Below are 16,750 nucleotides of genomic sequence, written 5' to 3' on the forward strand. Positions count from 1 at the left end.
CCTAGGACAACTAGACTTGGCCTAAGCCATTTTGGACAAATTTATTTAGAACGAGAGAAAAATTATATAAAAGCACCCAACTCAAGTTTTAAGGGCCTTTTAATCAGGATCTTGGTTGCGGTTTAATTTGTGGGTAGAGAGTATGATACATTTTGTTGCCAACACTCCTTTCAAGCATACATGGTTATTCCAACACGAGATCCTATATGATAATTATGATTTAGGACCCATTTGGTATAATCCATAAAAGTAGAATTTAACCTGTAAAGCTTTGTATAATAGATTTTTATTAAAAAGTTAATAAGTATTTGGTTGTAAATAAAAAAAAAACTGTATTAAATACTCATTAAGTTAAATGTTTATTTGGTTACCATATAAGTTTAAAAAAATTAGAAAAATATAAAAATTAAGCTTCTTTAGAACAGCTTTAAAAAGCTTTTTTTTGTTCAACAAATGCTTGTTAATTCTTGTCAAATACCTTTATCTTTTAACAAAATGGTTGTTTGCCTTCAAGTAAAGCTTTTAGTTAAAAAAAAAGGAAAAAAAAAAAAAACTCAAACAAACACTTATTCTAAAAGCTTAATCTAGTATGAAGTGGACTTAGGTCCTATACTGTATCACTTTTAATTTATAATAATTGTTGCTTTTGGCATTAAGACTATTATAGATTATTTGGACAGCTTTTAGAAAGATCTTTATGCCCATAGAAGAGCTAATTAAGACCATATGTATGTAAACAAACAAAATACAATAATAAAAAATCAGAATAAAAAATTATACCAAATAGAAACTTAATATGTACATCTCCATGAACAATAATAATTACTGTAGTGTAGGTTTACATATATTGTCGTTGCCATATAAAAATTAAATTAAAGTAGCAACAAAATCTAAATAGGCAAGTGGTTGACAATTTATATACAGATATAAAGTTTTGATCTAGTAAAATATGTAGCTTACTTATGATGAATGTGGCTCAAAACTAAATGGGGATAAGAAATAAATGCATAAAATTTTTCAATCTTTTTCTAAAAAAAAAAAAATCCAATATTATTACCATGTATATAATCTACCAATCCTAATTCAAAGTAGTTAACGATAAAAATAAACTAAACAGTCCACTAAATCATTACTTTTATATATATATATATATATATATATATATATTCAGGTCTGAAACTTTTTTTAAGTCTTTTAAGTTCCATCTAAGACAAATAAATCCTAAATTATAGGCGCTTAATTATGCAGCAAATGAATGGAGAGATCAAGCTCAAGATTTGTTTATTATTAAGTTTCATAGGGGACCAAAAATTTTTGGCTTTGAGCTTTTTCCACTTTTGGTTTAGCCTTCGCTTTCATGAAATGACAGGCATCTTATTTTTATAGATGCCTTGTGCCTACAATTAATTTAATTTAATTTAATAGTTAATTTATTCATATATCAAATCATGACGATGATAATGATAATCATGATGATGATGACGATAATGATGGAGATCACAATTATGATTAATAATTCAACGGTTAAGAAACTTAAACAGCGGGGCCAACCGACAACACAGTTAGAGTAAAGAGTTATACGATGAGGAAAAAGTGGGACATAGTGGGGGGTTATGAAGAAGTGGGACATAGTGGGGGTTGTAAGCAAAACCATAAGCTAGAAGCATTGAATCTTGGTGATATCACCACTAGCACCATCATATATTTTCCCTTATTAGAAAAAGATCATCATCACATCTATACATATTTGTGGGGCCAAAGTCCATGGTATAGTATATGCATTTTCTTGAATTCACTCTTTCAGAAACTCTTCTGAAAATGACATGCAAAACCATTTTCAACAAGACTACTTCCAAAGATTTGTTATACATACATTTTTTTTATTTCTTTCTTTTAGAAATATAGTGATGAGAGTAAGTTCTAAATATTATCACTTTTTTTTTATAGGTTTTTAGTTTTAAGTTTATTAATTAAAGTGGACATCTTTAGCAACATTCAATTTTTATGTGGAACTGGTATCCAGCAGATCATAATTCTTCATATATATATATTTATAGTTATGATTCAACTTGATTATATTTCTATTTTACGATGGAAATTACACCATTATGAGACGGACTTTAAAACAGTGTCATGCTAATATATGACTTAAAACAAAAAATCTATAAAAATAAAAATGACAACTTCTAGGATTTATAATGTCATTGTAGAGCTCCAATAATAAAATTAATGAATGTACCTATTATATCAATATAATATATATATATATATATATTCATTATTCTATTTTAATCTTTGGTATTAAATTTTAAATTATTTAAAAATTCAGATTTAAAAATGTATTAATAAAATATGTAAGTCTAATAAAATGCGAAAATCATAAAATATATATATATATATATCTTAAGCAAAAAAAAAAAAATATATATATATATATATATATATAGAATTATATAAATCTTAAATGCATATTTAAATTTCAATGCCTCTTTAAATAAACTAAAAACTGATGAGGAGGTTCTCATATATTACTATCAGTAAGATCCCAATATCTCTCAAATTGAGTACACGTTTTATATAGTTGTATGCATGAACCAAACTAATGCTTCTATCGAAAATATGATCTTGCTAGGGTAGTGTAACTCGTTTTACCGCCTTTCATTTTTTTTTTTTTTTCTGTTTTTTTTTTTAATTTGTGGGTAGATTTGAGAGCCAAGGTCCCAAGAATATCTTCTTTCTTCGGCTTTTAGCTACGCCTTACTAATAAAATACATATATATACAACTAAGAGATTAAGGAGATGTACCAACTACTCGACAAGAGTTCTATGGCTTTTTTTTTTTTTTTTTTTGTTGGGGCTCCAAAGATAAGTTCATTATTGGCAAGATTAGCAATTAATTAAAAGCTCCACTTGCTAATAAAGTTTGACGCCTTTTAGGTGAAAGAGGTTGTGATTAAACAGCTCAATCCCATCATAAGTTTAATACGCGTCACGAGCAGTGTCGTTTAATAGTTTAGACAGATATATAAATATATTTAATAATTAAAACTCGGAAAAAATAAATAATTAAAAGATATATTGAGTTAGCATCTTTATATTTTATTTTGACGAACATTGAGCTAGCATTAAACGAAGCTCACAATTAATAATGACAGAACCCTGCTACGTAACTGGTCAAATTTAAAATTCATAATTTTTTGTCATTTTTGAAAGAAAAAAAAAATATTATTTTAAGGAGAAATATTCAGTTAGCTCTTATTTTCCATAAAATATATTGTGAATTTCATGTGTTTGTGAAGGGATCTATTCAAGGTACGCAAAAACATGGAGCAAAACCAGTGGGCTATAAGTCATGGTGATGATGCTCATATTGAACAGGTAAAAAAAAAAAAAAAAAAATTAATCATATACATAGACTATATTGAGCTCTAGTTAAGTGATCACGCGCATGCACTAGGGGTAAAGTACCTGAGCTACACGGCAATCTTATTTTTAGGATCTTATTTTAGATATGCTCTTTTTTTCTTTTTTTTTCTTTTTTCTGTTCATGTGGGAAAATTTATACTAAGTTTCTTGGGTTTATTTATTTAGTTGTATTATTTTTTTCTCTTTTGCTCTGTTAGAGTGGAAGTGGACCAAACTTTGAAACATTTCTTAAACAGTGAGAGAGAGAGAGAGAGAGAGAGAGTAGTATTTAGAGCCTATTACATGAATGAAAACCATGGGAATAACTAGTAAGAGAAATCAATCTTTACATCTGCTCTAAAGTGGTGTTTGTTTCACTGCCAGCACTTTTGAGTATAGGGAACTATCTAGGGGATCATAGGTGAAAGGTATATCAACGTGACACGAAGAAAAGATAAGTTCCAGAACTACTTTTCTGAAGGGAATCTTATTCCAAAGCATATATTATAAAAAACAATAGTTATATATATATGGTTTTTATCATAATGTTTGGCCAATTTCAATTCACTAGATATTAAATGGCATATTTCTTTTGTGTTCTCAATGAACTTTCAAGGCGACTTTTGAACAAAGTCACATATTTAATGAAGCAAACGGGGCTCTCCTCTAAAAAATAAAAATAAATAAATAAAATATTTACTAAATAAAAGTTCATATAAAATGACAAACTCAAGAAATCAAACCTACAAAGTAGATTCTAGATGTGGGGTTAATTTGGTCGTAACTTGGAATAGGGTAACTTTTACATAAAGTAATTACTTTTTTTAATTTTTATTTTATTGAAGTTCCTTTTAGCAAAGTAGAGAGCCATTCTCACAAAATAATAATAATAATAATTGTAATTATAATTACAATTATATTTACAATTATTATTATTTAAAAAAAAAAAAAAAAAACATGAGAAGGGATCAAAAGATTGCTACCTTTCTAATTAAGTTGATCAGATTTACAAGGACCCACTAAAGATTGATCAATGCTCTGATTGGTTTTGATTACGAAGTGACTAGCTTATAGATCAAACGGAATTTGATAGGGCCATTCTTAAAGCAATGAGAACATTTTTCTTATAGAGCGAGAAAACAGGAGAATAAAGAGTACATATTCTTGGCGAATGGTCTCCAGCACAACCCTAAGTTGAGTTTTACATATATGTATGTATATATATATATATATATATATATGTATGTATAAATAAATAAATTGGGATTAATTATACTTTTGTATCATATAATTTAGAAAAATTGCATTGTAATTTAAGAGGTTGTAATTTAAATCCTCGAGTTTTAATGGTTGTATTTTGATTCTACTATATGTATAAATATATATATATATATAGTGAAACTCAAATAAGATTTTTAATATGAAAACTAACATTATTTTTTTTATTTTTTTTTAGTTTTTAAATCATATCAAGGGTAAATAAAATAATATTTATTAATCATCAAATTTAGATAACGTTTATTTTTTCTAATAGGATTTAATATGCCATTAAATTTTTATTTAACTACTTTTTGAATTTTAAATTCTAAATCTTATTGTAATTTAATGATTATAAGTGAATCTTAGTTTAATGAAGTAAGATAAACATTACTTGAAACTGACTGATATATATATATATATATATATATATATGTTTTATGAACGTGCTATAAAGTATTAAAATACCAATATTCTAAACCAGATTGTTGGACCAATTGTATTTTAATATTGGTCACATGAGAGACAGGATGAAGTCATAAACATTGTCAGTCAAAATATTTAATTGAACCAAAATGCACAAAATTAAAACTTAAAGCCTTGCAACGTTTTAAACCTAAAGCTTAAAGTACAACAAACCAAATGATAATAAAATGTAATTAACCCAAAAGATTAGAAAGTAGTGTCACCATCTTTCTAGCCTTGAAAAATCTTCAATAAATATTCTCCAAAATAGTGTATCCTCTCTTAGTATGAAAAGTAATTTGATCTTGGAGGGACAATCTGGTGGTATGAATCCAGGTTATGGTTCAAGTCACCAAATGAGAAAAAGTATACATATGATTCAAAAGCAACTTCTCGAAATTAGGTGATATTAAATGCAATTAATCTAAATGATCAGAAGTAGTTTCTTCAACCTGCTAGCTATTTGGACTCTTATTTAATTTGGATTTTTATTAATTTAACATTTGATTATTCAAAAAAAATGGTTAGATGTTGAAGAAAAATGGATTGTCCCATATGGTTTAAAAGTAAAAGATTTTGAATAGTCGCAACTATAAATGGAATTTCTTAAAAAAATGTAAAGTAAAAAGTCTAACGTCAAAAATACAACAGGCATATGAAAAAGCTCCATACCTATATATTGAAGCTCCATTTGCTAATTGAGAAGACATCTCTCTACATACAACTACATGAATATATACTAATTAGTTTATTATCATTAGAATTTACTTTTTTTAATCTATTGTTCTTAGTTATTTTTAGTTGAAATTTTTATTTTTAAAAGTTCTTTAATCATTAAGTAGTTTTCCAATAATCAATAAAATCATCTAAGTAGTTTGCTTCAATTGGAGCATATGTTTTCTTCTTTTGAACCGTTATAAGTTTGAAATGGCGCTCTTTAGGGAATATTTTTCTTTCTTTCTTTGAACTGTTGCAAATTTGAAGTGAAGGCTTGAAGTGACATGCTTTGTTGAATTAACATTTTTCTTTCTTTGCTCTTTGGCAAATATAATTTTTTTTTTTTTTGAACGGTTGCAGATTTGAAGTGGCGCGCCCGCATATTTAGGAAAGTTTCCGATTTATTCCAACACTAGCCTTGGAAAATTTTCAATATTTATACACTCCAAAACAACATATTCTTTGCTAGATGAAAAGTACTTTTGACTTTGCAAGAACGATCTAATGGCATAAATTCATTTTTCCATGTGAAAGGTTCTAGTTTAAGTCACCCATTAATAGAAAGTACATATGCCGAATATGATTTTTATTAAAACTCCAAATATCATATCATAAAAGTATTTCAAAACTTTGCCTTGAAATTTTTTTTTTCTTGGGGGGGTTAGGCATGCCACGATTTATTACTAATTTTTTGGGGGATTAGGGCGGGGGATTGGAAAAAACCAAATCATGAGACGACTTAATAGAGTTTGATTGAGGTTTAGCAAAACCCAAACCAGTTGTTACTTCGAGGGCTTGTCGGTGTCTATGATCTCAAACCCAATAAGGCCCATGAAATTATAAAACTGTGGTCGGTCCAGAAAGATCAGGGCCCGGTACAGGCCCAGTCTTCATCATAGACATCATACGATCCATCATCCTCTTTCCTTCCTTTTTTCTTTTATTTTTTTTTATTTTTTATTTTTTGGTTTTGTTTTTTCTCTTTGTCTTTTTATATATATATATATTTTTTAATCAATAAGAATTCCATTAATCAAAATTGAATTTTTTTTTTTTTTTTTTTTCTTTGCTGGAAATTCTATGGTGAGGACGGTCCGCATGAGAACCGTAATATTAGTGATAGTTTTTCATAGTACTAACGACGGTTTTTTAGAAAATCATCACCAATACTATGAAAAACCGTCACCAATACTATGTTCCGCATAAGAACCGTCCGCACCATAGACGGACTGTTTATATATATATATATTTTATCAATAAGAATTCCATTAATCAAAATTGAAAATTAACAAATTTTTTTTTTTTGGTTTTTTTTTTCTTTTTTGATAAAATAGATTTTGACCTTTCAGCAGAATTTTTAAACCAAAAAAAAACTTGGCCAAACATAGTCATAATCTAGAAGGGAGATTAACACAAAAAATATACAACCTATGTAAAAATCATCCATCAAATCTGATTTACATAGCTTATGAGCTGAAAGATAAACTAATCTAGGAATCCAATAGAATTTTCAAAGTTCAAACAGAAAAGAAATATTTATAATGTCCTCTATGAATCCTTCACGCTCCCAATTGCTACAGCTATAAGTTCCGCATACAGATTTAACAATATTGTGCATTAGATTCACATATTGTTCTATTTCAACTATTACTTCTTGCTACTTCCAAAGCATTAAATTTTGCATAAGATTCAGCAGCCGATCGAAGAGTCCGATGAATTAAGTTTAAAAATCCACATTCCAACAATTTTCCTTTCCTCATCATAAGTTATATACTATAGCCATTGCCACTATGAGAGGCAACTGCATCTATAGTAAGTTTCATCATTCCACATTCAGGAAGAGCCCAAATTTGTTATACAGAAGAAACAGACCTTCTACCTTCATGCTTTGGACTTTTACCATTTCTTTTAAATTCACAAAGTCGTTTTTTAAACTTTACAAATTTCATCATTGATATTCATACTCCCATTTAGATAAGAACTTCATTACGAAGTTGCCAAATTTTCTCAATCAAAATTGCACCCCATATAGAAAAGTAGGAATTTAACGGACCGTTATCCATAATATCAGCATGCATAATGATAAATTTGCCTAAGTCCATAGTATTTTTGGAACTAAAAGAATTAATCAATTCTAAATCCCCATAGACTGCCATTGCAAAGAGCTTTAGCTAGAGGACAGAAACAAAAAAGATGTCTTTCATTTTCCTCTCCTTCACCAAAATAACATAACATTTATTATTATCTTGTAATTTAGAAGCCAAATTGCATTTAACAAGAGAGAATTAGATATCAAGCTCCACAAAATAATTTCCAGCCTCTCATGCATTTTCAACTTCCATAATTTCTCGAAGATTTGACAATTAGATTTATCAAATCTATGACCTTGGTTCAAAAGGTATGCTATTTCAACAGAAAAATTTCCATTCATGTTCCCTAACCAAATGAGTTTATCTTTTAGCCCCCTCCTATGCCAACGGATTTTTAAAATACTTTCAGCAAGTTATTCAACAAAAATACTTCTCACTAAATCTACATTCTAAAGAGAGTTAACAAGTATCAATTAACTTAGCTCGATATTTAATATTGGTTTGGCCATAAATCTTTTGTTCCAAGGAATCCAAGAATGTTTCCAAATACCCCCTGTTGAATCATCCCTAATATTAAAGCAGCAACCTTTTTTGAGCAGATATCTTGCTTGTCTTGAAGACAAAACTACCTTCATGCACTTTAACTTTCCATTGCTAGAAGTTTTTAAAAGTTCTATGAATGTCCTTATATATCTTAGAAGGAACTTCCATGGAATACATTTCATACATTTGATAAAGGAGCATCGCTTGAACAACATATTTAACAAGAATGGCTCTTCCAGCTTTTCAATAGAAGTCTACATTTCCAATCTTTTAATTTCTTCCACACCATTTCTTTTAAATCCCCTAAAACTTCTATTTTATTGTCACCAATAAAAAATCTAGTTGTCTTTATTCCTTAACTTTTTCATTCTCCAAGTTTCTTATGAAAATATAATTATTTTTTTTCTCAACATTGGCAGTAAGTCTCCGAGCAAATGTTTAATTTTGTTGTTCATTACGAATAATTTTTAATGTATCTTTATCGTAAAACTTCATCTCTATGTGTGATACTGTTCATGTAACATGGAAAATACACAGGTAAAACAAAATTCTTGATCATGTTTTTATGAGGATTTGGATGAATAAAAGCTAAATTCATTTGGTAACACGTTAGTTTTTGGTTTTTTACCTAATTATGTGTAGTTTAGTTATTTTTAAATGTTAATTGAAATTTGTTAGACATCTTATTAACTACAAGTTTAAAAAAAAATAATAATAATAATTAAATAAATAAAATATGCTCTGAAATTATTTTCGATTATTAATTTTATTTTTCCTTTTTATGAAATTTATAGTTACTTGAAATACTTTATAAATTTTAACTGATACTAACAAATATTTAAAGTAGGTAAGTTACACACTATTTGCTTATAAATTTAAAAAAAAAAAATGAAAAACAATGGATTGCCAAATGGAACCAATATTTTTGGGAAATATATCCGTTATAAATTCTAATATTAATATAGGGTAATTGGTGCCACTATCTCCTAAATTTAAATCAAATTTTGCACTTTAATCCTTAAATTTTTATTTTTTTTATCATTTAAGCCCCTGTCCTAGAATATGTGTTGCACCATAACGATCTTCAAGGCGCATGGATAGGCATTAGTGGTCTTCTTATCTTGTAGGCTAATAAAAGGGATCAAAATGCAATTTTTATATAATTTATGAAACAATAATGCCAAAATTTGAGGAAAAAAATCTGTAAAATTGTTGGTTAAAAAATATAAAAATATTTATTATTGGTACTAAAAAATACTGAAAAAGTATTTGGTAGAAAAAAAAAATTTTAAACAAAAATTGAAGCTTACAAATAAATATATAATAATTTCTTCATTAAATAAAAAAAGAAAAAAATTTGAATAATAATACAGTTCCACTCCAATGAATATGCTAATTTAAGAATACCGTGAGGACAAACATCACTCAACATATTGCATAATAAACTTGGCTTCCGTAGTATGTTACATTATTTACGTCCGCACGACATCCCTTAAATTATAATTTTTTTAAAAAAATGAAAGAAAAAAAAAAACAATTTTTTTTATATATTTTTCAAAGCTAGTTTAGTTGTATTCAATATATATGTATATATATATTATTTTCTTATTTCTTTGTTTTGAAAATAATATTTTCTTATTACAAGTAAAAGTTTTTAAACAAATATTTTTGCAAGTTTTTCAAAGTACCAATACTCAATAGTTTTAAGGTAATTGATGTGTTTTCCCCCTAAATTGAACATATTTTGGCATTTTAATTCTTCTTTTTTTTTTTTTTTTGTTAAGAACTTTATTAGTCTCTTAAGTTGAATTTTAGTTGGAAAAATCCTCCTTAAAGTGCTAAATCATTATCAGTTTAAAGACTATTTATGCAAGTAAATTCAGTTTAAAGACCATTTATGTAAGTAAAGTTTAAATGCAAAGACCAAAATAATAAAAATTTTAATTCATGAACTAAAATATCAAAACATGCTCAGTTTAAAAGGAAACACACTAATTACCCATTTTTTCAATTTATAGTTTTATTTTTGACAATTTTAAATATACATTTTTAAAATTTTACCCCCCTAAACTATATAACATTGTCATTTTGGTCCCTCTTAGCGAATCTACACAGTGAAATGACCAGCAATGCCGTTCCACATGCATTTCCCATAGGGAATTGACGAAAAATAGTTCAACTCCTGATTATAATACAACACATATTTGTGTAGAAGGAGCTAAATGCCAAAAGAAAGAAGTTTAAGGATCAACGTGCAGAGATATTAAAAAGTTTAAGCTCAATAGTTCTGCTTGAATTCAGGAATTCATGGAGGTGAAAACATCAGTGACTCAAAGATGGCAATCTCAACGGTTAAAGAAGATGATGCTTATTTAGGAATTAATTGTTTTTTACTTCATGATATTAAAAAGCTGTTATCTATTACGGGTGGTTTTCAATGTTACTTTGCTCACCGTGAAACAAAATGTTGCTATCATGCTCTATCTTTGGAGTCTTTTGAGTCTTGGAAGGAACAATGGTCTAATTGGTTAGTGTCCATTTTGCAAGATAATGTAAATCGTTATTTCGGTCTTAATAAAGTTACTAATGTTTATTTCAAAATAATAATAATAATAGTGCGAGAAATAGTAAAGTTTAGAGGGGCATTTGCATCAATTACCCATATAGGATAATGGAAGCAAATACCCCCTAAATATATAACATGGAACGAAGTCTGATTTACCAAAAAACAAAGAAATGGAAGGAATAGTTTAATAAAATTCACAGTTAACACATTCCAACTTCAGTGCATAATAGCGGAATATTTTTCTGTTAGAACACTGCGGCTTTTATTCTTCATCTATATATATATATATATATTTTTTTTTTAAATTCAGCCAAACACTTTCTACCCGACAACACACACAAAGCGAACCCCCAAAAAAAATAAATAAATATTAAAAAAAAATAAAAAAAAAATAAAAAAAAGAGGAGAAGAAGAAAGAGCCAAACACTAGAAACATAAAACGAAAGTTGGAAGTATCATGGCAGGATTGGAAATATATTTTTGTATCTTCTTTAGGCCAGAAACTATTATAGCCATCAAATTCTGCAGCAAGAGAGCCTAGATGTCAATCTAGAGCGTAAGCAGTTGCTATGTTCCTTGGAAAATAAGATATCGACAATTCCAAACCCATTTTTCCTTTTAGAAGATAAAAACGTTTCTGAAATTTGAAAAATAATTTGGTGGATTTAACCATTAACCTACTGTGCTGGTAAACGATCCTAAAAAAGATTAAATAACATGCTTGTTTTCAAGCAAACAGAAAAAAAAATAGCAACATAATAATAAATAAATAAAGTGCAGCTTTCACTGACGAGAAACATAGTACTTAAGAGGTGATTATATAAAGTTGATCAATCCACTTGGTTCCTTCTAGATTGGAACACGTTAGGTACTCCATTTAATTGAGAAAAAATCTTGTTAAGGTTTTTCTTTTATTGCTGAACAAAACAGAAATACAATAAGGCACAAAGTAGTATTCATCTACAAGGACATAAACCTCATTTTACATGCCACTGCTAAATATCATATTACAAACGAAGAAAATCTTTGAATATTTACAGAGAAGTTTTCAGTCTTTGCAGTAATACAGTTACAAAAGTTTGGATTATTTCATACCTGTTTTCCGGGCTTGCAACAATGAACAATAGCAAAGCCCCCTTCCATATCGCAAACTAAGAGGTGATGATGCTAACTACAAGCAGGTTTGGAGTACAGGAGGAATCAAATTCGATCTTCTAATTCATGTATCCTCACTGCTCTTAACAGGTGTCCAGTTATTTCTTGAGACAGCCTCTTTCCTTGCATGTGAAACGAAACCAAGAATATAACCTATAAAAGCCCCAAGCACCAAAACACTTGCTACTTTGACAAACCAAGAGAATGTGTCCTCGTCTTTAACATTACTCCTGGCTTCAGCAATGTCAATACTGTTATCCACATCACCTCCACCATTGCTGCCACTGAGAACTTGTCCAGATGCTAGAATCTCCACCATATCATGCTCCTTTCCATCGTGGTTTCCAACATATGAAAGTCTAAGCTTCTCCTTTGTAGCAACCAATTTAGTGTACCCAAATTCTCCACCTCGGTACATAGAGTACTTAGGTTGTGGGTAGATTGGGACATCTGGGTGATCTTTTCTTGGTTCCCAGATAGGTTGCCAGTCTTGTCCTGCCATACCAATCACAACATGAACAGGAAATGCTTCCCAATCATCCCCATTAAGGCCCGTTCTTCCACAAGTAAAGTTATTTATTGGACAAAACCTCTCGTATCTATGGACATGACCCCAAAATGCAAGGGTTACCTTGTTTTTCACAAACAAAGGTTCCAAGTGCTCTAACAGTCTTTCCCTTAAAGAAGTATCTCTATTTTCATTACTTGTTGTGTACATCGGCCTGTGTCCTTGGACTACCACAAAAGGAGTCTTGCCACGATCAACCGACTCCAAATCATGCTTTAAGAACTCATATTGTTTGCTTCCCTGTAGAAAATTGGTTTCGGTCGACATGTATACAAAATGGACTGACCCCATATCAAATGAATAGTAAAGGTTCCGCGTGGCTGGAGCACGAGTTCCAGTTGGTTCAGAAGAGTTCCCAGGCATGTTAAACTTAAGGCTGTAGGGTACACCACATTCACCACCTCCATCTTTCCTGTAGATTGGCATGGACCAATCAGGTCTCCAAGGTTGTTCAGGCCAATCATATTCATGATTACCAATGCACACATGGTACGGAACTTTGGATGCAACAGGTTCAATCTGAGTGAAAAACTGATCCCACAACCATGAGTAACCTCTTGCATAGCTGATATCACCAATGTGTGAAACAAAAGCAGGCTTGTCACCAAGAGCTTCAATATCACGGAGGATCCACTTTACAGTCGATATGCTCTCCTCTTGCGTACGAAGAAATGTTGAGTATGGTATTGAAGTTCCCATATCACCAAACAGGAAAGCAATTGTTTCATCGGAGTCCCTGTTCCGTGACACAAAGCTGTGAATTGCACTCCAACCTTTAGAATCACTTCCAACCTGTTAAGAAAAGTGTATTATAGAGTAAATGGGAGCTACGGCCTCTATTTTAAGGCAAATTCCATGCTTGTGACAGAAGGTAATCACACTACATTATAAGAATCGAAAAGAATTCTTAGATGCATATGAGAATCGAAATTGATAGGCAACAGAAAATCACAAGAAAAGAAGACAAATTTAAAACTTTGGAAGTTGGAATTCCTCTTGTCATCATTTAGTTTTAACCAATCCATTGTTATCTTATTATTAAGTTTCACGCTTAAACAACACTCATAACTATGAACTTGAGGTGATTTTCAAAAGTAAAGATTTGGAACTTAAACATTACAAAATAAATAAAATAAAATAACCCAATAATGAATTTAAAATTTTAAACAAGCATCCTAATATTTTTAGGCAATGATATGTATAAGCCATATAAAGAAAGGAACTTTTTTAATGATCTCCTAAAAATTACCAAAATTAATAAGAAACAGCAAAAGGGTATGTGACAAATGACAATTACCTGATAATAATATCTGACACCATTCTTTAAATTCTTCATAACCCCATCATGGATAAACCCAGGGTCTCTCCACCCAATGCTCGAATTCGCCGGGGAGTCGCACATGTCCTCCCTCTCGTACCTGCTCACCCGTGCCACCGCCACGTCACCAAGCGAGTCCCGTCCCTCCCCGTACCTCACCAGCCGCTCCCCACCATCCTCTGTCAAGAACATGACCCGCATCTCATCGTCACGGTCCGTGTACGACAAATGGACCTGCTCCGGCCCACGACCCGATTCAAAACCGAGCTCCTCCGAGGTGGCGAGCAGGTGGGCCGTGCCGGGTAGTGGGTTGTGGTCGTGATCCTGGCGTTTTGGGTTGACCTCGGATTCGGTCCAGTGGAAAATCCGGAAGGAGTAGTTGGATCGAAGGTTGACCAGGGGGATCGACACGTTGCCCGACCCGGATTCCCATGTGGGTGAGGAGGAGAGGAAAACGTAGCCCAGGAAGTGATCGTGTTTGGAGGAAGGTGGGGAATAGATGCCGAGCCAATCGAGCTTGGAAGGGGATTGGACGCCGGACCACCGGACGACGACGGAGTCGCCGGATTTGTTGAGGACGGTGGGGGAGATAGAGATTGAGACCTGTTGGGTTGGGTAGACGAAGAAGAAGAAGAGGTTGGAGAGGAAGAAGAAGAGGTTGGAGAAGAATATGGGTCCCACAGGAACGGTCATTTTGGAGGGTTGCCGGAGATCTTGGATGTTCACGGTGTTGGATATGTCCGACAACGCCCTGCAGAGATGGAAGGACGTGCAGCAGAAGTTGATTCTTATTGGTGATGATGTTTGAGAAGCTAATAGATATTTATTATTTATTATTTTCTTTTATTTTGGTATATTCCTCTTGATATTCTTTTTTATCTTTCGTGTAATTTACTTTTTTAATTAAGCAAAAAATATTACTTCTAAAAAATTAACAACGTTTGGACCATCGTTTAGCGAAAACAATTATTGGATTATATAGTGTAATCATTTATATATATATATATATATATATTTTTTTTTTTTTAATTTGAGAGCATTCTCTCAATATTTGAGTTTTTACCCCAAAAGAAATGGAAATAATATTTGAGCGTGAGAGTAGATGGGCTACCATATCATGGAACAGGCAACTTAGACTTTTTTTTTTTTCTTTTTCCTTCCTTTAAAAAACTCTTAAAAATATAAATTTTATTGCATTTTAGTTTTTTTTTTTTTTCTAATTTGAAATTTTTTGCATTTTGAGCATTGGGCCTAAAAGTCTGATTACATTGCCCTCAATTTTTAAATTGCTACAATCTTATACAATTTGATTTTGAATTAACAAGTTATTAATAGACATTTTTTATCAAAATTTGAAACTAAAAACTATAATATATAAAATTTTAAAACTAGAAGTAATAAAATACATTAAACATAGTATCATAGTGCTAGTTATGTCATGATACATATTTTTATAAGGCAATATATTACTTAATATTAGATGTATACGTTATAGTGCATATTTAATATGCAACATAGAAAATTAAACATGGTTGCAGGGAATTAAATTTAAAGATTTTTTTTCTTTTTCTGAAGAGAAAATTAAAGAATTATATGATGAACAAAACCAAAAATCCAAAGTGCAAATTCTCAACCTAAGAAATACCAACATACAATAAATCCAATAAAAAAATTTGTCCCTAGCTACTCCAAACTTTCATCTGCAAAACAAGTACATGTAACCGAAAATAAATTATGCTAACAATATGGTTGCAACCAAATTCGGTTTGAGAAATTTAGGGGATTCATATGCTAATTTTTTAAAGATTATAAACTAAAAATATATATATATAGCTGCCAAAAAAAAAAAAAAGAGAGAGAGAGAAAAAAAAAGGGGATAAAGTTCAAAAGATATTAGTGCAAAATATCTTTACTATTTATCATCGCATATGATATTTTTTACCCAAAAAAAAAAAATCGTATGATATATATATATTTTTTTTCCTATTTCAAAATATTCATTTACACCTAACTTCTAAAAAAAAAAAAATGCTCTCTAATAATATTATAGACATCGTTCCTTTTATTTATTATATACTATATTTATATTTATTATATTATTCTTACTATTTTTTTATTGCAGATCAACTTATATGATAATAAGGCCTTCCCACACCTTGGATTGACTCATTAATAGAATAGGGGGGAAAATAAAGGAAATTATTCATTTTTTTTTTGGATTATTAAAATAAATGGAAAGGAAACGATAAAGAATGAAAAGGGAAAGAAATGAAGATATTATATTATATATATTTTAATGAGTCTAGTTTTCTACTAAAATTTAACTAGAAATGAAAAGAAAGAAAATAGTTTAATAAAACCTTTAAATATTCTAAAAAATTTATTAATTAAAAATAATTGATTGAGATATTTTTGTAAAAAAAATAAATTGCATAAATTATTTCTTTTTATTTTCATCAGTAATCATCTAAACAATGTCTATAATTATAATAACGTTATATATATTAAAATATTTATTAAATTTATTTAACAATCAATGTATGTTAAAATATTATTAATTGACATATTCATATAATCTAAATATAAAAATATTAATTCTTAAATATACAAATGAATTAAAAAATTAAATCAATTGGTAAATAAGTGTGGTAACATTTAGTTAACA

At 29.8% G+C, this 16,750-nt stretch overlaps 1 protein-coding gene across 1 annotated transcript; it reads right to left on the bottom strand.

Annotated features, from left to right (window-relative positions):
* Positions 1-11,938: 11,938 nt before the first annotated feature.
* LOC125418600 (probable inactive purple acid phosphatase 2) lies at positions 11,939-14,898 on the bottom strand. The gene is made up of 2 exons (XM_048462513.2): positions 14,065-14,898; positions 11,939-13,559 (listed from the first exon to the last, which is right to left on the bottom strand). The coding sequence occupies exons 1-2, from the start codon at positions 14,776-14,778 to the stop codon at positions 12,264-12,266; spliced, it is 2,010 nt and encodes a 669-aa protein (XP_048318470.2). The 5' UTR covers positions 14,779-14,898; the 3' UTR covers positions 11,939-12,263.
* Positions 14,899-16,750: the final 1,852 nt, after the last annotated feature.

Source organism: Ziziphus jujuba, chromosome 12 (genome assembly GCF_031755915.1).
Source record: "Ziziphus jujuba cultivar Dongzao chromosome 12, ASM3175591v1".
Lineage (NCBI taxonomy): Eukaryota > Viridiplantae > Streptophyta > Magnoliopsida > Rosales > Rhamnaceae > Ziziphus > Ziziphus jujuba.